The sequence below is a fragment of the Ranitomeya variabilis genome, chromosome 4 (assembly GCF_051348905.1).
Source record: "Ranitomeya variabilis isolate aRanVar5 chromosome 4, aRanVar5.hap1, whole genome shotgun sequence".
Taxonomy (NCBI): Eukaryota; Metazoa; Chordata; class Amphibia; order Anura; family Dendrobatidae; genus Ranitomeya; species Ranitomeya variabilis.
In genome coordinates, this window is record NC_135235.1 from 190011034 (window position 1) to 190034354 (window position 23321).

General features: G+C 42.8%; 1 protein-coding gene across 4 annotated transcripts in view; it reads right to left on the reverse strand.

Annotated features, from left to right (window-relative positions):
- Positions 1–23321, reverse strand: part of ODAD1 (outer dynein arm docking complex subunit 1) — a 346929-nt gene that overhangs the window by 150231 nt on the left and 173377 nt on the right. For all 4 annotated transcript variants that reach the window (XM_077259489.1, XM_077259486.1, XM_077259488.1 and 1 more), the window contains exons 4-5: positions 19653–19842; positions 17084–17206 (exon numbers count right to left, since the gene is read on the reverse strand). In XM_077259489.1, coding sequence (XP_077115604.1) covers positions 17084–17206; positions 19653–19842 — 313 coding nt within the window. The remainder of the gene's footprint in view (positions 1–17083; positions 17207–19652; positions 19843–23321) is intronic.

A 23321-nucleotide genomic window follows, 5' to 3' on the forward strand; every position in this document is an offset into this window, starting at 1 on the left:
AACCACTGATCGACCAAACCACTGCACGACCAGCTCTATCCTCACCTACTGTATCCTTACCCATCCCTTGTAGACTGGGATCCCTCACGGGCAGGGTCCTCTCTCCTTCTATACCAGTTATGACTTGTATTGTTCAAGATTATTGTACTTGTTTTTATTATGTATACCCCTCCTCACATGTAAAGTGCCATGGAATAAATGGCGCTATAATAATAAATAATAATAATAATAATAATTTAAAATTCCCTACTATTCTCCCTGTAGAGCTAATCCCTATATCAGTGAAATCCTGAAGATTGACAGTTTGGGCCAGTGGCACAGTCACACTTCTGGTCCGAGAGGAGTGCTTTTCCATTCTGCTAGCAAAGGCATCTTTGGATCCATCAATCTGGCCATCTTCAGAGCAGAGCTTGCGGACTCTAAAGCATAAAGCCTGCAAGCGGTGTGCGTTCCTAACCCAGGTGAGCAGCAACTCTGAGACTGCGAGATGGGGTGGTCGGTAACCTAGTCAATAATCCATCAACTTTAGAATAGAAATCCTTCTGTTCTTGAAAGCGAAGAGGATCTTATCCCCTTCACCTCCCCTAAGCTTATTTTCACCTTCATGACGAGGACAAATTTTACAACTGTGACCAGTGTCATTTTATGTGGTAATAACTCTGGAATGCTTTAACGGATCCCACTGATTCTGAGAATTTTTTGTCATGACATATTGTGCTTCATGATAGTACAATTTGGTCAATATGACTTTTGTTTATTTGTGAAAAAATCAAAAATATGTCGAAAACTTCACAATTTTCACATTTTAAATTTTTTGTGCCCTTAAATCAGTGAGATATATCACGCAAAATATTTAATAAATAACATATCCCACATGTCTACTTTACATCAACACAATTTTTGAAACATAATATTTTTTGTTAGGAAGTTAGAAGAATTAAAAGTTGACCAGCGATTTCTCATGTTTCCAACAAAATTTAAGAGACAATTTTTTTAGGAATCACATTTTATGTAAATTTGAGAGGCTGATATGACAGGAAATACCCGAAAGTGACACAATTCTAAAAACTGCACCCCATCAAGGTGCTCAAAACCACATCCAAGAAGTTCATTAACCCTTCAGGTTCTTCACAGGAAGTAAAGCAATGTGGAGGAAAAAATTAATATTTAACTTTTTTTCACAAAAATTTTACTTTACATCCAATTTTTTTTTATTTTCATGAGGGTTACAGGAGAAAATGGACCACAAAATTTGTTTTGAAATTTCTGCTAAGTATTCCGATACCCCATACGTGGAGGAAAACTACTGTTTGGGAGCATGGCAAGGCTCGGAAGGGAAGTATCGCCATTTGACTTTTTGAATGCAAAATTGGCTGGAATCAAGAGCGGACGCTGTATTGTGCATGGAGAGCCCCTGATGTGCCTAAGCAGTGGAACCCCCATACACGTAACCCAATTTTGGAAAAAAGACCCCTTAAGGAACTTATCTAGATGTGTAGTGAGCAGCTTGAATCCCCAGGTGCGTCACACAAATGTATAACGTTGAGCGGTGAAAATAAAAAATCACATTTTTCCACAAAAATGTTCTTTTAGCCCCCAATTTTTAACTGTTACAAGGGTAACAGGAGAAAATGGACCTCTAAAATTCTTGCGCATTTTCTCCTACGTACTCCGATACCCAATATGTGGGGAAAAACTACTGCTTAGCTGCGCGGCAGAGCACAGAAGGGAAGAAGCGCCATTTCACTTTTTGAACGCAAAATTTGCTGGAATAGTTAGTGGACGCCATGTCAAGTTCGGAGAGCCCCTGATGTGCCTAAACAGTGGAAATGCCCCATAAGTTACCCATTTTGGAAAGTAGACCCCTCGAGGAATGTATCTAGATGTGCTTCACAAATTTTTTTTCACATTGATCTGTAAAAATAAAAAAAAAATTCCCACAAAACTGTGCAATTTCTCCTGACTATGCTGATATGTGGTAAAAAACTGCTCAGAAGGGAAGAAGCGCCATATTGGAGTTCAGATTTTGCTGGAATGGTTTGAGGGTGCCATGTCACATTGTCAGAGCCCCTGAGGTGCCAGAACCACAGAAACCTTCCATATCTGACCTAATTTTCCAAACTACACTCTGCAATGAATTAATCTAGGGGTGCAGTAATCATATTAACACTATATGTGCCTCACAGAATTTTATAACATTGGGTTGTGAAGAAAAAATTAAATTTTTACCATGCAAATTTTTTTTAGCTCCAAGTTTTTAATTTTTTTAAGGATTAATAGTAAAAAATGGACCTCAGTTTGTTGTAAACATTTCTCCTGAGTACACCAATACCCTACATGTAAACGGGAAATACAGTGCAAAGCTTAGAAGGGAAGGAGCGCCATATTGTAGTGTAGAATATACTGTTATGGTATGTGGGTGCTATGACCCACTAGGAGAGCCCCTGAGGTGCCAGAAGTCCTCATAATTGACCCAATTTTACAAACTACACCTGATGATGAATTAATCTAAGGGTGCAGTGTTCATATTGACACCACGGGTGTGTAACAGAATTTTATACCATTAGGCAGTGAAGAAAAAATAATTATTTTTACCACAAAAATTTTGTTTTAGCTGCAGATTTTACATTTTCACAAGGAGAAATGAGTAAGATTGGAATTAAAATGTGTCCCATAATTTCTGCTGAATGAAGAAATACCCCACATGTGGCTGTACGGTACTCATTAGCCATACGACGAGACTCGGGAGGGACGGAGCGCTATTTGCCTCCTGGAGCACAGATTTTCTTAGAATATTTTGCCAACTCCATATACAGAGACCCTAAGTGCTAGAAGAGCAGAATCCTACCTCAAGTGACCCCATTTTGGAAATTATACTCCTTTGGGGATTTATCTACAGATGAAGTGACAATTTTAACTCCATGGGTGTTTTCCAGAAACTAGCAACAGTGGATGTTTTTGAATAAACTGCAAACTGCCATTGTAGTGCCCAGTACGCTGTAGTAGTCACCAGTACGTTGTAGTCCCCAGTAAGTTGTAGTGTTCAGTATGTTGTAGTCCCCAGTATGTTGTAGTGCTCAGTACGTTGTAGTGACCAGTACGTTGTAGTGTCACAAATATTATACTCAGTTTGTGCTTCTGAAGAAATGCACCTGTAAATTAGGCGAGCTCTCATCACTAGAGAAATGCCAAAACATGTGGACGCTAAAAGAGGTTTATGCGCACTGGGGCTCAGAAGGGAGGGGGCATTTGGATTTTGTACTGCAGAATTCGACATATTTACTTTTCCAGAGCCTTTGCACTACGAGTAACGTGGAAGAGCCATTTTACATAATATTTTTGATCACATTTATCTGGCTCTCTACACTAAGCACTTACTTTGGGGTTTCCACCTAAATCTCAAAGTGACGTATTTCAGGTAAAAATCCCAAGGGATACATTCACTATAATGAGGCATCAGAGTTATTCTGGACTCCATCTGGCCTCTGTTTAGCGGTTTTCTTTTCAGAAGTCGGACGAATCATAATCAAGACGGTGTCCACAGTATCTCCATATGCCTCATTATAGGGAATCTTCTGCTGGGGGTTTCGTCTGAATCACATATTTCAGAGATTTATATGGAAACCTCCGTGTAGCTCTGTGCAGAGCGCAGGATAAATGTGCACCGAACCTTACTGCGATCTCTGGGAGGCAGAATGAAAAAATCACATTCAGGTGAAGAATTCTTTTTTTTTATGCTGTTCCTCGTGCGGTATAAGTGATCTGACAATTTTATTTTTCGATTCAGTGCGTTTTTTATGTTTGGCTGCTGTCACACACTAAAAGACGCTTTTTTGTGTTCAAAAACTAGTTTTTGCATTGCAATATTTTGAAAGGTATGATTTTTCCATATTTCGGCCAACAGTGTCATATAATGGCTTTTTTTTTAAGTTGATGTTTTTAATGAACAAAAATGAATCCACCAGTCCAAAAAATTGTGAATACAAGCAGGGTGTGACTATAACTAAAATATAACTTTTAATAAATAGGTTTAAAAATGGTATAATATACCCATATAAACGCACAAAGACGGACTCACAAGAAAATCACATGATTAGAATGTAAAACTGCAATAATCCCCGAGATTTTACACCTCTATTTTACTATATAAATCTCATAGGGGAGAAAAGTATAAGAATCACCATACAAAAACCATCAACCATCATTTATCTAATATCCCCAATACCTTTATATGGGATAGAGACACAGTAGTGGTGATAAACATGTATAAATGGAACGATCTCACCTCAAAGCTCTCTTTGATATGGAAAAGGCCGCTCACTATTGGCGCTGCATCCGGGGGGGGGGGCCCACTCCGGCCACACAATCATCCGCCCACGCTGCCAAAAGGATTTATGCTTAGCCCCAGAATAAAGAAACCATTTCCCTACGTGTTTCGTTATCCTAACTCATCAGGGGAAATTTTCAAGGTGTCCCTCCAAAAACGTGGTGGGCACTCAAAGCGGGGGTATAGAGCAATCATTAGCCAGCGGTATCCGCTGTTCTTAAATAGCCCGCCCTGTACTTACTCAGGGTAGCGGGCTGATGATGTCATATGCTAAGCGTCCGAGCTGGAACGCATAGCTGAACCGCAAGCGTCATTTCCGGTGAAACCGGAACGTCATTTCCGGTGACGCGTGTGAGTTTTATTTCCATAGCAACGCGCTACTAAGGCACATTCTCACAGGGGGCGTGCCGGTTGCTACGTGACTACTGGAGTCCCGGTACAAACGCTGCCTTGTGAATAAAGATGCTAGTCATTACAGGCAGCGTAACAAAAGGAGAAATATATTAACCCCTTATTTCTTTACAGAATATCCATCGGTTAATACTTATAGGGTTAATTCTCAACTAAACAAAAAGAACCTACCAAACCTCCTAAATAGGAGGGAGGAACCTGGAATTGAACATATGCCGGCTAGATTCCCAAAAAAAGGAAAAAACACTGGGTCGGATAAGGCCATGCAATATAAATCCCACTGAAGGGGAGGAGAAGAGGAATTAATTCATGTAATAGTCCAAATTTGGACTAAAAAAGGTTATATCGGAGAGATGGAGGGGGAAGAAGGGTAACAGTCTTAGTGGGTTTTGTCTAAAAAATATGGAGATTGGTGCACGAGAAAAAGCAGAAGGAGGGATAGAATTGTGTATAAACCCCCATACTTACCCTAGAGTGCTCCTGATATTTATTACCTACCTAACATATGGAGGTTGGCACCCTAGGACAGAGAAAACGCAACAATGGTGCCCCCATTCCTCGGCGGCTGACCCTGTTAGCAGCCCTATTAAACCCTAATGAAGGGAAGAGAAAGGGGGGGGAAGGAAGAGCAGAAAAATGTGATGTATTAAACTAACTTTCCAGAAAACAGCTATACGTCAGGATTTCATTTAGACCTCTTGGTGTTTGTGTCTTGAGGCGGAAGATCCACTTGGTTTCTAGCTGTAATAACATCTGGTCCCAATTGCCTCCCCTCTTGGGTGCACCAATCCTGTCAATCCCCATAAATTTTAACCCCCGACTGTCACCATTATGTTCGTTATTAATATGTCTGGCCAGGGATGTATCTCTTTTTAGAGCAATGTCTCTCAGATGTTCCCCAACGCGTCTTCTGAATTCACGTATAGTTTTACCTATATATTCCAATCCACAACAGCAGACTGCTCTATAAATCACTCCTTTTGATCTGCAATTTATGAAGTGATAAATTTGGTATTCTCTCCCTGTTACTCCACTGACAAAATTGGGTCCCACTGCAATAACCGGGCACGCCACACAGCCACTGCATTTATGGCAACCTTTAGGCGGATTCGGGAGCCATGTTTCATTTACTGGTGGTGAATAGTGACTATGTACGAGTCTATCACCCACCGATTTGCCTTTTTTAAAAGTAATTCTTGGGGAATCCCCCACCATCTCTCCAATATCCTCGTCCATATTTAAAATCGGCCAATGCTTTTGCAGAATTGACCGTATTTTCTGAGCCCCATTATTAAAAGTAGTGATAAATCTGCAAGTAGGTATTTCTTCCCTCTTAAGAGATGGCACAAGTAGACCATTCCTATTCACCTCTCGACCTCATTATAAGCCTTCCTTAGGATGCCATCAGGGTATCCTCTGGCTAGGAAACGTGTACGCAAATCATCTGCTTGTATTTTATACTCCTCATCCGAGGAGCAATTGCGCCTCATTCGTAGGTATTGACCTTTAGGAATGCCTCTCCTCAGGGGTACCGGGTGATGGCTATCCCATCTGAGGAGGGCATTCGTTGAGGTCGGTTTCCTATAGGTCTTAGTGTCCAGATATCCATCTGGTCTCTTCTGCAGATACAAGTCCAAGAATGGTAATTGGTCCTCATGATATTCAAAAGTGAAGGACAAACCCAGCTGATTGTTATTCAATTTCGATACAAAATTAGTCAAAGATATCACGTCACCATTCCAAATTAACAGCACGTCGTCAATATAGCGGGACCAAAAACCTATATTGACCTGTTCTTCCATAAAAGACTCCCCAAAAATCACGGTTTCCTCCCACCAGCCCAGGAGCAAGTTTGCATACGCAGGCGCACAGGAATTGCCCATAGCGGTGCCCCTGAGCTGGTGGAAGAAAGAGCCGTTAAAAAAGAAGAAGTTCTTAGTCTAACAAAATTCAAGTAGGTCCAAAATCAATTTGTTATGTCCAGCATATTGTTGACCCCTACTTGCAATGAAGTACTCCACTGCCCGCAGTCCATCATTATGTCTTATAGACGAATAGAGTGCCTCTACATCGATACTGCAAAGCAGGGCCCCTGGTTCCAAAAATAGGCCATCTATTTTTCGTAGTAGATCCATTGAATCCCTTGTATAAGAGTTCAACGATGTTACAAACGTTTTCAAAACTTCATCTAAATAGATTCCAATATGATGACAAAGGCTGTTGACACCTGAAACTATAGGTCTCCCCCTGAGGGGGACCAGGGCTTTGTGGACCTTTGGGAGGCAATAAAAGGTTGCCACTACTGGATGCTGTGGGAAAAGGTAATCGAATTCAGTTTTATCAATCAGACCGTCAGTAAGCCCTCTATCCAAAATCACTTTTAGTTGTTTTTTATAGAGTGGGGTAGGATTTATAGACATTTTTTCATAATTTTCTGGGTCCTTGAGGATCTCACACATGTCAACATAACCCTCATGGCTCATGATCACGGTATTTCCCCCTTGTCTGAGGGCTTAATTACGATCTTGGGGTCCTTCTCTAGACCCTTTAATGTTTCCATCTCTAATTTGGACAAATTGTACTTTCCTTCCATTGGTCTACTTTGTAATTTTTCCAAGTCTCTAGTGACCAACTCTTCGAAGATATCTATTGCAGATCGATCACTTAATACCGGGGGCATTTTTTTGCTCTTGTTCTTAAATTTAGTAAAAGGCCCCTTACCCGTATTTTCCGGGATAGAATCTGCCAAGTCATACAAAAATCTAACATCTGCTAGTAAGGAATCTGGTATATCCATATCCCTGCACGTCCGTTTGTCCTCTCTAATAAAGGACTTTCTCCACTTTAGTTTTCTCGTGAAGAGGTGTAAGTCCTTAATGCTCTCAAAAGATTGGAAGTTGGAAGTAGGTATGAAATTAAGACCTTTATTCAAGATCCCAACCTCTAAATCATTAAGACTTCTAGAAGAGAGGTTGATCACTTGGGGGGCCTGGGATTGTACTAATTCCCGTTGGGGTTGGGTCTGTTCCTCAAGAAATAGTCTCGATCTAAAAAACGAGCTCCCCCAGATCTATCGTTAGGGCGCCCCCTTTGGTTCCCCCTTCCTCTCCGTTTTCCTCTTGTGTTTCTTGGGCGTGTGTCAGAGTCAGATATATCAGTGTCTGTGGAAGAGATATCTGTTTCATAAACCCTATTAGGTTGTCTATTGTGTGGCAGTTGGTACGCTTTATTATCTTTAAATTCCTGTAAATCCCTTACAAAATTGCGATGTTTTCTCTCTTTAAGATGAAACTGATATCTTTCCACAGAGTTCTGCAATATTGTTTCTTTTGAGGCAAAATCAGGTTCTGCAGAGAACTTCTTAGTAATTTCTATCTGTTCTCTGAGACTCTCATTCAGAGTAACCCTAATCATTAGGGTTGAGCGAAACGGTCGTTCATTTTCATAAGTCGCCGACTTTTGGCAAAGTCGGCGTCTCATGAAACCCAACCCGATCCCTGTGCGGGGTCGGCCATGCGGTACGCGATCTTGGCGGCAAAGTCGCGTTTCGTATGACGCGTTTAGCGCCATTTTTTCAGCCAATGAATGAGCGTGGGCAGAGTGATGACATAGGTCTTAGGGGAGTGAACGCCTATCGTCATGTTATCGCTTGTGCGCAGTAGGGATTTGGAATGTGCAATACGAAATTTTCTGTGCTGGGACGGAGGAGGAGGAGGAGGAGGAGGAGGAGGAGGAAAAAAAAAAAATTTCTTCATTGGGTTTCGTGTTTCGGCCGAAACCCGACTTTTCACGGTGGTCGGCCGATTTCACTCGACTCGACTTTTAAGACAGTCAGGTTTCACAAAACCCGACTCGACCCTAAAAAACTAAAGGTCGCTCAACCCTACTAATCACCACTACTGTGTCTCTATCCCATATAAAGGTATTGGGGATATTAGATAAATGATGGTTGATGGGTTTTGTATGGTGATTCTTATACTTTTCTCCCCTATGAGATTTATATAGTAAAATAGAGGTGTAAAATCTCGGGGATTATTGCAGTTTTACATTCTAATCAATGTGATTTTCTTGTGAGTCCGTCTTTGTGCGTTCATATGGGTATATTATACCATGATGTTTTTATTGGTTCCATTTTTGGTCACATAACATTTTTTGATCGCTTTCTATTCTGATTTTTGAGAGGCAGAATTAACAAACAACAGCAATTCAGGCTTTTTTTTTTTTATTATTATGTTTCGCCTGTGATAAAATTGGTAAGACAGCTTTTTTCTTCAGGTCAGTACGATTAAAGCGATACCCCATTTATATCACTTTTTAATATTTTGGCGCTTTTACACAGTGAAAACTATTTTATAGAAAAAATATATATTTTTGCATTGCTTTATTTTGAGGGCTATAACTTTTTTAGTTTTTCACTGACGGAGCTGTATGGCAGATTAATCTTTATGGGACAAGATAATGTTTTCCGTGATACCATTTTTATTTACATTCGTCTTTTTGATTGTGTTGTGTTGATTGTGTTTTATTTCACTTTATTTGTTTGGCGATATGATGTTAAAGCATGGTTCTTTGCCCCCTTTTTTTTTAAGGGTTAAGTAGTTGGACAGTTTTATAGGATGGATCGTTCCGGACATGGCGTTGATAAACATGTGTACTTTTTTATTTTTTTCATAAATATATTTATTTATGCTCATGTTATTTTTAAAAAATTTTTAAATTATTTTGTGATTATTTTTTTGAAATATTTTTACATTTTTTTTAACTTTTTTACTTAGTCCCACTATGGGACTTTCCCTTTCCCAACGCTGATCGCAGAGGTAAAGCATTTTTAATGAAGGAGCATAGCTATGCTTTATAAATGTCAGTGCGGCACTGACACAAGCTAGTTAGACCATGCACTGCACATCATCTAACTTGCTTGGTAGCCCTAGTGACCCGGATGTCATCATGACGGCTTTGGGTCACCATGGCAACAATCGGCTCCTTGCGATGACATTGCGGGGGCTCCGATTGCAGCATTTAGGGGCTAAACTGCCGGGAGTGGCGTGGGTACTGCTCCTGGCAGTGAGAGCTGGTTGTCAGCTGTTAGATTTAGTGAACACCTGGCAGCGAGCCAGTGCCCTCAAAATCACCAGGACGTAACCGTACGTTCAAGGTTGGGAAATCCTTCCCAACCAGGATGCATGGATATGTCTAAGGTTGTGAAGGTGTTAAATAAGACGTAAAGGGGGGGGCTGTATGGGGCGCAGCTAAAAGGAAGCCCCCACATGACTGCGTTGCCATGGGGAGCGGTGCAGTATTTTTTGAAAAATTAAACAGGGGGTCCCGGGATTGGTAGGATAGGAATGGGGCGGGGATTTTATGGGAATGGGAGGAGGGGGCTTGGGAAAAGTGCGGGAAGGGGGTCAGTTGGTCAGAGACAGGCGAAGTGAGTGGACCTGCTGCCACAGCGTTACTTACCATGGCCACAGTGGACAGCTTGGTCACTCAGCTTCGCAGGGAGGCACGTTCCAGGAGGGCAGGATGGCTTGAGGAGCAGCTTACTGGGCTGCTAGGGGACAGCGGGAGCCAGCAGGACCAGGAGGATGAGGCCGCCGGAGAGGCTATCCCCCGACGTTATACCGCGCGGCAGGCGCAGGCCGCAGAGCCCCTCCGGGGACCCTGCGGGGCCTGGGGGATGCGGCGCAGCCACCTCGCCCGCCCCCTCCTGCGGCAGGAATCCAACCGGCGGCCCTGCCGGCGCGAGGCGACGAGGTGCCAGGAGAGCGGTGCAGGCGCGGCCCGACGCCAGCGCTGCACCGGAAGCCAGGGCTGCACTTCCGGTGCGGCCTAGCAGTAGGCGCGGGGGCGCCGCAGCGCCGGGATCTCCAGCTAGTACCCGCCGGGGAGCAGCTCCAGCGGCGGCATCAGCGACGGGACGAGGGAGGAGCCCAGCAGCGGCGGCATCTTCCAGGAGCCAGGAGCCGGACAGGACGGCGGCGGGTGCACCGGTATCCCAGCCGCACGGTGCACCCTGGCTCAGGGACAGGTCGGCAGAGCAGGATGTCGGGCAGGCCGGTGGCAGCACTGCGGCAGGGAGCGGGTCGCGGTCATGCCGCGGGAGCGGCGACCAGAGGGGCCAGTCCGGCTGCAGCACACAGAGGCCCACGGAGGCTGCCAGGTCCAGATCCAGCAGGAGGTCGAGGGAGCGGTCGCCTTCGCCAGCCTAGGTGAAGGAAAAAATTTGGAAGGACGAATACGTAGAGATTTTCTCTCTCCTTCCTTTATAAAAATTTAATTTGGATAAAGGAAAGAAAGACGATAGCAAGAAGGAGGAGGAAGAAAAGAGGCGTTGGCGCCTTATTCCTCAGACGTTCGTAAATTGGCAGCAGGCCTTTGCCATTCTGGCGAGTGTTATAGGGGAGAAAGCCCCAGAGAATTGCTCGGGCCTTTTCTGTTATTTTGATGCCATTGGGGAAACACATCGTACCTACGGGGGCCAGGCCTGGCTGCGATACGATGAACAGTTCAGGCAGCGAAAAGCGGTGAGGCCTGAGATAAAATGGGATCAAAAGGACATTGGATTGTGGTTGAAGGTGATGGCTCTGGTGCGATATGGGCAGTCCTTTCAGGGGGGCGGGGGGGGGGTAGCAGTCAGCAGTCAAAACAAAAGTGGGGGAGGACAGGGGTCTCAGGGGGTGAAGGAAAGAACGGGGACATGCTGGCAGTTTAATGACGGCCAGTGTAAGTATGGCGCCACCTGTAAGTTTAAACACGTGTGCTCGTATTGCAATGGGGCCTCACACGGGGCTGCTAAGTGTTTAAAAAAATCACGGGGTAAGCCATCAGTGGGTGGCGGTCAAGGGGGTGACTCCAGTGAGGCTTCGAAAGATGGCCCCCTATCTAAATAGATACCCGAACTATCAAAAGGCGGAGGTTATTAGGGATGGTTTTCTTGAGGGGTTTAAGATCCCTCACCAGACGCATGTGGTCCCCTTTTCTACAAAAAAATTGAGATCGGCTAGTTTGCATTCGGAGGTTGTTTCGGCCAAATTGGCAAAAGAGGTCGAATTGGGAAGAATGGCGGGGCCGTTTAGTTCGTTGCCCATGGCTGGTGTAATTGTTTCCCCGCTCGGGGTGGTGCCAAAGAAGGAGCCGAACAAGTTTCGACTAATTCAGCACCTGTCATATCCCAAGGGATCCTCGGTTAATGATGGGATTGCGGAGGAGTTGTGCTCCGTTGTTTACACGTCGTTTGATGCGGCTGTCCAGTGGGTGCGAAGGTATGGGGCTGGGGCCTTGTTGGCTAAGACAGACATCGAGTCGGCGTTTAGGCTTTTGCCGCTACACCCGCAGAGCATTCCTTTGTTGGGTTGTTGGTGGGAGGGTGGTTTTTACTTGGATAGGTGTTTGCCTATGGGATGTTCGATTTCTTGTTCATTGTTTGAGACTTTCAGTACCTTTTTGGAATGGGTAGTTAGAGACGTTTCGGCTGTTCCTTCGGTCATTCATTACTTGGATGATTTTTTGTTTGTTGGTCCATCGGATTCTGTGGTGTGTGGTCAGCTACTTGCTACCATGGAATGGGTGGCCAGACAGTTTGGTGTTCCTTTGGCACAGGATAAAACGGAGGGCCCTTGCAAGGTTTTGAGTTTTCTAGGGATTCTTATTGACTCCGAAAAAATGGACTGTAGGTTGCCGAACGATAAGTTGTCGTTGCTTAAGCAGGAGGTGGTCAGGATTGGAAAATTGCGGAAGACAACTCTGAAGGAGTTGCAGTCGTTGCTGGGCCTGAATTTTATGCCAATGGGCAGGATTTTTTGCCGCAGATTGTCCGGGGCGACGGCGGGAGTCCGGTCGGCCCATCATTTTATCCGTTTGAGTAGAGAGCATAAGGACGACCTTCTTGTTTGGCAACGTTTTTTGGAAAACTATAACGGCAGGTCGCTTATTCTGCAGGAGGATCTGAATGCCTTTGACTGCGAGATCTACACGGACGCAGCGGGCAGAGTTGGTTATGGGGCCTATTGTAGAGGAAAATGGAGTGTTGGGGTGTTGCCTGAAGATTGGCGAAAGAATGAGCTTACCAAGAATTTGGAATTGTTAGAACTGTTCCCAATTGTGGTGTCGGTGTTTATTTGGGGCGACATTTTTAAGGACCGGCGAGTACGTTTTCATTGTGATAACTCGAGCGTGGTGTCTGTGATTAACAGCTTATCTTCTTCCTCCCCCCCAGTAATCAGGCTCGTCAGGGAATTGGTGTTGAGATGCTTGGAGTTGAATGCATGGATTTCGGCTGTGCACGTGCCAGGCGTTCAAAACAATGTAGCTGACGCTTTGTCTCGTTTGCAGTGGGACCGATTCTGGGAATTGGCTCCAGATTCGGAGGCGACAGGAGCAGCAAGTCCTTTGCATCTGTGGCAGGTTGTTACGGAAGGGGAGGCCGATTGATCCAAGCTTCAGTGTCAAGCAGGACATGGTCAGATTATACGGCGGCATGGGTTATGTGGGAAGGTTGGGTGGCCCAATGTGGCTCGGCTGAGTCTGATTGCGATAGGACGATGGCGTTATTGGCCCTGATAGGTAAGGTGGTGGAGTGGGGTTGGTCTGTGTCTAGGTTAAACAAGTTTATAGCAGGTCTGGCTTTCGGTTTTCAGTTGCAAGGGTTAAGGTATGTTACAAAGGACTTTGTGATACGGCAGGCGTTGAAGGGTTTTCGCAAAGGTAATGTGACTTTTGATAAGCGTAGGCCCATTTCTTTTGGGATGTTGTAGCGGCTAGGTGAGGCCTTAGGTGTCATTTGTTCTTCTCAGTTCGAGGCGGTACTGTTTCGGTTGGCCTTTTCTTTAGCATTTTTTGGTGCTCTGCGTTTGGGAGAGTTGGTTTCCCCGAGCAAAGACAAGGTGGGTGTTCTTTTAGCAGAAGTGGTTTTTTGGGATGGTGGTATCGCGTTTTGGATCAGGCGTTCAAAGATGGATCAGCTGGGCAGGGGAAAGAAGGTAGTGTTGGGAAGGGTGGTTGGTAGCGGTATGTGCCCGCAACACTGTTTGGAAGCATATTGGAGTTTGTGCCGGGCTAGGTCAGGCCCTTTGTTACAACACCAGGAAGGGTATTTTCTGCCACGTTTTCAATTTGTAGCCATTTTGAAGAAAGGTTTGGGATTCCTGGGTGTCAACCCGGATAATTTCGGTTCACACTCTTTTAGGATTGGGGCCGCGTCCGAGGCCGATGGTTTGGGCCTGGGTCCGGATGTGATTAAGAAAATAGGCAGATGGAGTTCTAATCGTTATCTGAGTCATTGAGTCAACGATGCTGGAGTGTGCTTTTACGTATTGTTAATTGTGGTTATGTTTTCCAGGTCGGACACCCTGCTTGGCTTGGATTGTTGGACACTCTTTCGTTTACTGGGGTGCCCTCTGGGCTGATGTTAGGTCGAATGGTAGGCAATTGGGTTTTGGTCGGGAGGCGGTGGTCATTCGTTGTATGGGTTTTCGGGGTATGTTGTGGCGTAGTTTGTTGCCTGAATTCTCCCGCGCCACCCGTTTGGATTGCCCCCCGGACATCTTGTTGGTTCATCTTGGAGGTAACGATTTGGGGGCAAAACCAGTGAGGGAACTGATTCGGGACATCCAGTTTGGCTTGTTGAGACTATGGGTATCTTTTCCTGGTATACTGACGGTGTGGTCGGACATTGTGCCACGGCGGACGTGGCGGGAGGCCCGTTCCCTTAAAGGGATTAATAGGGCCAGGGTGAAACTGAATAGGACGGTGGCGAGCTTTGTGTCTCGGAACGGGGGTATTGCCGTGAGACATTTTGAACTTGAGGCCGGGATCGGTAATTTCTGGAGGGATGACGGCGTGCATCTTAACGAGATAGGTATGGATTTATGGGCGCTCAGTCTACAGGAAGGAGTAGAAAGAGCTTTGGCGATGGGGCACTCACGAGCCTGAGGTGTTCAGGGCTGTTCGTGTGTGGCGGGGGGTGGGGTTCTTGGAGTTGGTGATGATGCTTATAGGGTTGATCTGGCTTTTGTTACGGGCTCTGGACGGGGTGTTTACCTCGGGAGCTTTGTGGTTGGTTTGCCCGAAATGGGTTACATGGTGCCCTCGAGCTGGTGGTTACGGCTAAGGGTAAATACGTGTTTTTTGGTTAAATTTTGTGGTAGGCTTTCTGCCTATTATGAGCCAGATTTTTTAGCTCCAAGAACCCTCCCCTCGAGGTTTTTTATATTTGCAAAGTTTACATGTTGTTATTCATGTATTTGTTTGTTAATAAAATGGCCGCTGTGGCCAAATTATCCAAAATAAATTTATGTGTTCGTGTGAATTTCTTGGGTAGTTAAACGGAATGGTTTAAAGGGAGCAGGGTAGTTGGGGACGAGGATTTCTTACGGAAAGGATCCTTTATTGGCGATACGCGGTCAAGTGCAAAATTTACCGTATTGTTTTACAAGCACTTTTTTAATCTTACATATTGAAGACGTTGACATTACTACTTTAGGGTAAATATATTTTTATTAAAGAGAAGAGAATTTTACAAGAAAAACAGTAGTTAAAAACTACGACAATGATAAAGTACTTTTTCTTATAATATACAATTCGAGAAGAGTAACACAAAAAACACTTGTTCACAAACCTTGCATAAATCTTACATAAAAGAGAGAAAAGAAAAAAAAAAAAATTAGAGGGAGTAAACCCTCTAGAATGACTACGGTAACTTTAACATATAAGCAATAACTCCTTGCCCCCGCAACAGGAGAGGACTTTCAATACCGTAAACACAAGAAAGCATACCTAAAATCAGTTCGCCCATGTCCCCAAGAGCGAGACATGCACGCAAATAGTATCATTATAAAAGTAACTTGTAAATCATGGTACAGACCTATCACACCGAACTGGTGGAAGGTGAACAGCTCACCCAGGGGGGAGATAGAAAGAGGAGGAAATAGAGGGGGGAGCCCAAGTAGGTGGGGCTCAAGAAAAGAAATATAAAATGAGAACACGAAAGGAAAAGAAGAGTAGCTTAGTAATCAACTGTAGAATAGACAGGCGTATTGACATTACTACTTTAAATGTGTTCTCAGCTTTTTGTCACAATACACCAAACTGAAAAACTCAGACAGTACGAAAAGTGTAATAACTGCAACGCTTCAATGACCTCCCTTTATTCCCATTGACCTTAACAATGTAATATGAGTGGTACCTTATGGACTGTATAGTACTTCCAATTGGCAAATCGAGGCAAAGGCATGGACATATGCACGGACCTCATACATTTAAAAAAAAAAAAGTCTCACAAAAATCTCTAAGGCTAAGTGCACACTTGCGTTTAGGTGGTCTGCGTATGGCTGCGTAGTTCCTCCCTTAAGCTCCGCCTACTTCTGCATACGCAAGACGCATGCAGAAGTAGGCGGAGCTTAGTCAGAGCTTAAGGGAGGAACTACGCAGCCATACGCAGACCAGCCACATGCAAGTATGAAACCAGCCTTAGTGACTGAGTGGGTTTCCCTTAGTCTGTATATAATAAATTTTGGCACTCAACTTTGTCAACTGAAAGAATTTTATTCGCAGCCACTTGTACAAACGTTTCGGTCAATAAGGTTGACCTTCTTCAGTATACTTGCTATTATGAAATATCCCTTAGTCTGTAGTCCCAATAAATATTTAGATAAAATTTGATTCTGAATGGCTTACCAACATGTGCTTCTATAAAAATCTTACCAACCGGTTATCTCAAACCTTTCCAGGGATCCCACAAATGCGCACCTTTGTCACTATCTGTCCTCCAAGCAATTTAATTTTACAAGCGTTAATTTATTTTTCCTAATTACGTATGTGTTCCAAAATAGCATTATAATTCTTATATGGTGTTGTCTGTTTTTCTAAGATAGCTGTATGCCCTTACAGGTCATTTATAATATCTTGAAATTATTCCTTAAAGGGGTTGTCCACTACTCAGACAGCACCTTCTCAATCCATATGTTGCCCCCTTCTACAATAATAACACTTATACTCACCTCCAGTTTTGGCTTCATTGCCTCGGTGTTGGCATTGTCTCTCCCAGGGTTTGCATGACATTGTCATGTCACGAGATCCCTGCGGCCAATAAGTGCTGGCTTGACTCTCCCCGCCTTCAGGTAAATCTCATACATCCAGAGGAAATGAGAGAGTCGCATCGGAGGAGAGTATTATTATATTATATGGTGTTATTATTTAACATGGAGGAAACATGAGGGTTGTGAACGGGTTATCTAGGTAATGGACAAACCCTTTAAATTCATTTTGAAGTGTTATTTGAACTTTTTCAAGTAGCATCACCTTTCATGCCCTTATATCAAAGACAATTCTGCACTACATATTACATACCCGATCCAAGCGATTCTCCATCACCTTAACATTTTTCTGACTCTGAGTGTTCAGCTTTGCAGACCCGGAAGATCCTCTTACATGCTTCCTCTGATTAGAAAGTTTCTTTTCCCAAGATTTTATCTAGAAAACATTATGTTGCAAATTAATTTAAATGAATGGGTGACTAAAAAGAGAAATGGCAAGTGAAGTTTCACAATGACAAGTTTAAGTTTGAGAACTTAGGGAAAGAAAATGTAAACCAACATCACATAATAATAAATGGTCAAAACGGAGTAAGGACTTTAGTTGACATGAAACTTAAAGAAGACCAACCTCCTCCAGGGAAACTGAGTAACAGAAAAATTATAAAATAAAACCTTGGCTCTCCACTGTCTCCCTATTTTGACAGCTCTGTGAGACTCTTTGCTTCTTAGCTGGAAGATACTGTACATCTGTGTGGTGGAAGATAGTGTGCAGCATGCAAACAAGGGGGAGATCTGTGATTTCATCTTATTTCATGCAAAATTTTATTATACAAGACAATGTAAGATGGATTCCTGTGTATTATGGAGCAGTAGGGTAGAAGCAGGAACAAAAGAGATAAATCCAGTGACAGTCTTCTTTCTAATGGGGCAACGGATGGCTGTGTTTATATGGAGAAAGAGACTCAAATTACCCACTTCCTTCTCTTGCAGACTACACTTTATTAGCAGCTACTGTATGTTTCCTACAGGCAAATTAACCCTTTAGAATTATCTATACTATATATCTCAATTTATTCAGTATGGAGCATGAGCACCACAGGCAGAAATCCCCACTTTTACAGACTTGGCTGCTATCAATAAAGTTATTAATGGCTGCTTGCATTGTTACTTTGAAGGCACTTGGGCAGCAACTCAGGAAGATCCGCTATTGGCAGCTCCCTTTGCAATTGCCGACCAATGACATCCCAGATGTGCTCGATGGGAGGCAAATCCAGAGACTCTACAGGCCGCAGTAGCACATTTAGGTCATGTAGGATGCTCACACTAGCACAAGCAACATGTGACCTGGTGTTATTGTATTGAAAAACAGCTTGGAGAAATGGTCATACCACAGTCTCCACAACCAAATCAATGTAACGTTGAGATGTTAGTTTAGCGAGGTCCAGCTATGGCACATTATGCCACCCCACACTATAATCCCAAGAGTGGGACTGGTGTGAGGTTCTCTCTTGAAGGCCTCTTCATAGCATTGCCAATATGGTCTCCAGTCAAATTTTCTGCTATCACTATGTCCTAAACAAAATCAGGTCACATTGCTGAAGAGGATACCTCCATTCCAGGTTCTGGTCTCCATCTGTAGAATATGTGGTAATGCCTCCTGTGCCGGCGCTGTTCTCGCAGTGTCTGCACTTCATTTCTCAGGGCTCCTGTGCTGTTGTTGTGACACATGGTGCCTGGCGCTCAATCAATGCTGGCATCACTGTCCTCGCCTCCTGTCGAATTGAGCAAGAAAAGAAAGTCCAAGATCACCCGCAGCCCAGACTTCTTCATGTTTGATTTGTCCGAAGGTGAGAACAGTAACGCCAGCGTTAATTGGGCGCCAGCATCACGTGTCACAACAACCACATGAGGGACCATGAGTGCTGACACCACTGGAACGGCGCCAGCATGGGAGGCGAGTATAGGCTTTATTAATTTATGAGGGCCAAATATTTTGATCAAGAAGGGGTTGTCCTAGCAGTTGACAACCCCTTTAAAGGTATGTGCACATGGCACCTTTTGGACATCAGTGTATCTGCATTGTTTTTAAACAGAAACCTGTTGAGTTTTTCACGAAACATCCTCTTTGACATCCTTGCGCCATTTTTTCGGCAACTTTGGGTTGATGTTAAAAGATCTTAGCAAATTCATATGCCCTCTTTATCACTATATCAGAGTAATTTCTTTCCCTTAATCTACGTTTTATCTCTATAGTACATGTTTTAAAAGATTCAAAGGTTGAACAAATTTTGTTGCATGAGAAGAAATTTTCTTTTCTGTATCGCCTTAATGGTGTTGGGTGATCATGCATTTTGGGCATCTCATAGACTATTTGGTGACATCTTCTTTCTATAACATGAGTCTGAATGTGATTACAAGGATCTCTACAAATCGTGATGTCTATAAAGGGTATGAAATCTCTATGTGAGGATAATGTCAACTTTAAGTTCAGGCTGTTGTTATATGATATTGATAAATTCATATAACTGAGGTTCAGTACAGCTCCAAGTGATCAATATATCATCAATATAGTGTCCTCATTTTGTTAATAAACTGGACATATGTTTGGCAAAGACTATCTCCTCCTACCACCAACCTAAAAAAAAACAGCCTTTTCCCCGCCTCCTGCTTGCCTCTGACTGACAGGTCTCGCCTGTTTCAGTAACTGATCAGTCAGAGACAGGAGGCGGGGAAAAGGAGGGGAAAAGTCAGAGAAGCAGGAGAGCTGGAAGTGCTGTGCCCACCCATAGCACAGGCTAAGATCACCATTACTAAAACATTTTTAAGTAGGCCTGAAGCAACCCTGCAGGAAAACAGGCTGGATTATAAGCATCTTTTCATACCTCTCGATCCAGATCAGTAATTGTTTGCTTCTCAGAGGCCAGCTGCTGATCTAGCTCATTCTTCTGTTCTAGCAAAGAATGCAACTTTTCCTGATGGTCCTGGTCACGGAACTGGTTGCTTCGACTCTCCGAGATCCTCAAATCCTTCAGCAGTTCATCCCTCTCTCTTTCCAGTGCATGCATCTCTGCTCTACAAACAACAAAGTTCTTCATTTTGCTATGATTATGGTGAGATGCTGTGTAAAACCTCACACTTAGTACAGTAATTAATTTTTCCATAGTGAGACAGTACATGATGGCGGTCTGGAGAAATTTGCTGTGGATCCAATGATATATGACTGTATTTGATAATATTATGTATTTGCTACTATGGCAACCTTACAAAAATAAATACAATAATAAATAGAAAAAAAAGATAAAATAAAACTAAATATTTTTTGCCTATGGTATGGCATGGGAAAACCAGCATGATCCATCAGTGATAAGAAGGAAATGTTTGAGAACATCTGCTACTTTGGTAGAAGTTATTACTGCCTTACTAAACTCTTACGTTGAGGTTAAATTACCATATTTATACCTTGATACTGTTTTCGGGGCTCTAAATAATAAATATATTTTTTTGCGGAATAATAACTGAGAATAAATACATCGTATTTCGATGTAACTCCGTTTTGTCGGCATGATGTATAGATAGAATTGTAGAATAGTGTCTTAGAGGATGGCATCAACTACAGGTAGGCCCATCTAAATACTGCAAGAGTAATAGTTGCAACCTTACAAGTACAGACATTGGCCTACTGTATAGGCAGGACTAACCATCACTATGTTTTTGTTTAGTACTAATTTTTTTTGTTCTGGACCAAGAGGGCATTGCTTAGAGTAACAAGACAAAGCAGCCTAAACACCCGCCCCCAAAGAACTCTGAGAGCAACATCTTTATGTAAAGACCATAATAATTAGCACTAAATGGAAACTCCCATATATCTTGACTATATCAATGAAGCAAACAATACGCAATGATCAAGGGAGCAGCAGCGAGAATAAATTAAGGGCAAAAAATGGCCACTTCTGACCTAATGAAGGTTCCTCTTTTTTTAAGGCACCCCCAAACAGATTAAATGAAAGTCGGACAAACCAGCCAACCATCTGATGTGTACGAGGACATCTTGACTCTCCCATGTCAGACAATGTCGGGCAAGAGAAGGATGTGTATCCAGGTAAGTTAATAGCGGCTCTCTCACATCGCCCCATTGAGAACACATAAGCGCTCGGTTGTGGGGGAGCCAGGAGAGATATCTGTCAGCTGAGCGTCGCAGCATAAGACTATATTCACTATACAGTATATAGTACTGTGTTCACGCCACAACATTCGTCCTCCACCATATTTATTTAATTTTATTAGAAGTGCTGACTATATTTATTCTTCTAGATAAGATAGACAGACAATTATAAAACTTTAAGCTGCAAATCTTCCGGGATGAGTCTTCCTTATTTTCTTAGCTAAGTGTCCTTCCTTGTTTCATCTATGACAAGACATTCATATTTAGCAGATACCTGACAAAGCCTCAAGTTTTTCATTCTGTCAGCGCTAAGATCTGCAGAACTCATAAGAAGAGCAGGAAGAGTATTTCAGAAGGTGTAATATGAAATATCATTGTTCTGCTGAGGGCTAGATGCCATTATGTCACCATAAAAGTATCTCCTGACACGACAGACAGAAGTGATGACAGGCTCTACAAAGTACACTTGGCGATAATTGGCACTAGGAGAGCGACTAGTAAAATTAACATCTTCCCGGGGATTTTACAACATAGTACTGTAGGTACTTGCTACATTTTGAAACAAAATATCAAACTTTTTTCAAATTTACGATAAAATAAAAAAAATCATGTATCTGAGTAACCTGAATACAATTAATTATGGCTGCCAGTACCCACACAGCTCTTCCACCAAGTCTCTGAATTGGAAGCCGTCTGGGATGTACCTGTGAACATTATCCAAAGATTATCCACTTTCCAAAACCTGAGAAAGTCTGACAACTAACTTATTAATACACTTGTCACCAGACTTTCCAACAGCAAATTTTAGAAATGAAGTAACAGAAGTCTGTCCATACAGACAATTCAACTGAATGTGTCATATTTAGAACATCAATAAATTATGATAAGTATGAAATGTCTATGTATCTTAACCCCTTTCTGACATTGGGCATAATAGTACATGTTGGATTCCTCATATTTGGTGCGGGCTCCAGCACTGAGCCCGCACCTTTCCACACATGACAGTTGATCTATATAGCTGAAATGTGCTCGCAACAGCCGCGGGTGGAATCGCGATCCCCCTGCGGCTGTTAATTAGTTAAGTGCCGCTGTCAATCTCTGACAGCGGCATTTAACTAGCACTGACAGGAAGCACATTGCTAATCCCGCCCATCGGTGACCCCGTCACATGATCACATGATCAACCTGTGGTTGGCACTCATAGCAAGTGAACATTTCCTCTACACACAGGCAATCTGATCATCGCCTGTATGCAGCAGAGGAGATCAAAGTATTGCAGCTTCTAGTCTCCCATGAAGACTATTGAAGCATGCAAAAAGGTAAAAAAAAAAAAGTTTTTAAAAATATTTAAAAAATAAAAAATACAAAAGTTCAAATAACCCCCCCCTTCGCCCCATTCAAAATAAAACAATACAAAAATAAAATATACACAAATTTGGTATTGCTGCGTTCAGATTCGCCCGATCTATCAATATAAAAAAAATTAACGTGATCACTAAACAGTGTAGCGAGAAAAAAAAAATTAAAAACGCTGGAATTACGTTTTTTGATCACTGCTACATTGCAATAAAATGCAATAGCGGGCGATCAAAACATTGTATCTACTCCAAAATGGTATTAATAAAAACTGCAAAAAATAAGCCCTCACCCAACCCCAAATCACAAAAATAGAGACTCTACAGGTCCCAGAAAATGGCGCCATTTTTTTTAACAAATTTTATATATTTTTTTCACCACTTTACATAAGTAAAAAAAGAACCTAGACATGTTTGGTGTCTGTGAACTCATAATGACCTGGAGAATCATAATGGCAAGTCAGTTTTATCATTTAGTGAAAATTTTTTTTTACTTTTTTGCAATTTCACCGCACTTGTAATTGTTTTCCCGTTTTCCAGTACACGATATGTTGAAACCAATGGCATAGTTCAAAAGTACAGCTTGTCCCGCAAAAAACAAGCTGATGTGATATTGAGTTGTAAAATCACAGAAGATTTCACAGTTGCAAATATGTTTGTTTGTGATATGTTTGACATCATTTCACATTACATGGTCACTGCATGAGCAAAGTGTCCGCCCTGCATAATAGCACACGCTATCACAAGTTATAACAAGCTATCTTTTTTGTTATTTTACTTTAGTCACCTTAGGGAATTTGAACCTGCAATTGTCTGATCACTTATACTATACTACAAAATCAAAGCAAATAGTGAAAAATGCGCTCTTTTATGAAACTCAGCCTGTGGCAACATGGGAGTGATAGGCTGCTGAAGGTTCCCAGCTGTTAGGGGAACCCATAGGTGCCCTGAGTTTGCATTGCAAGGAATCGATGACTGATTGTGTCTGTGCTCATTGCCAACTGCTCCATTTACATGCTGCAATCAGAGATTGA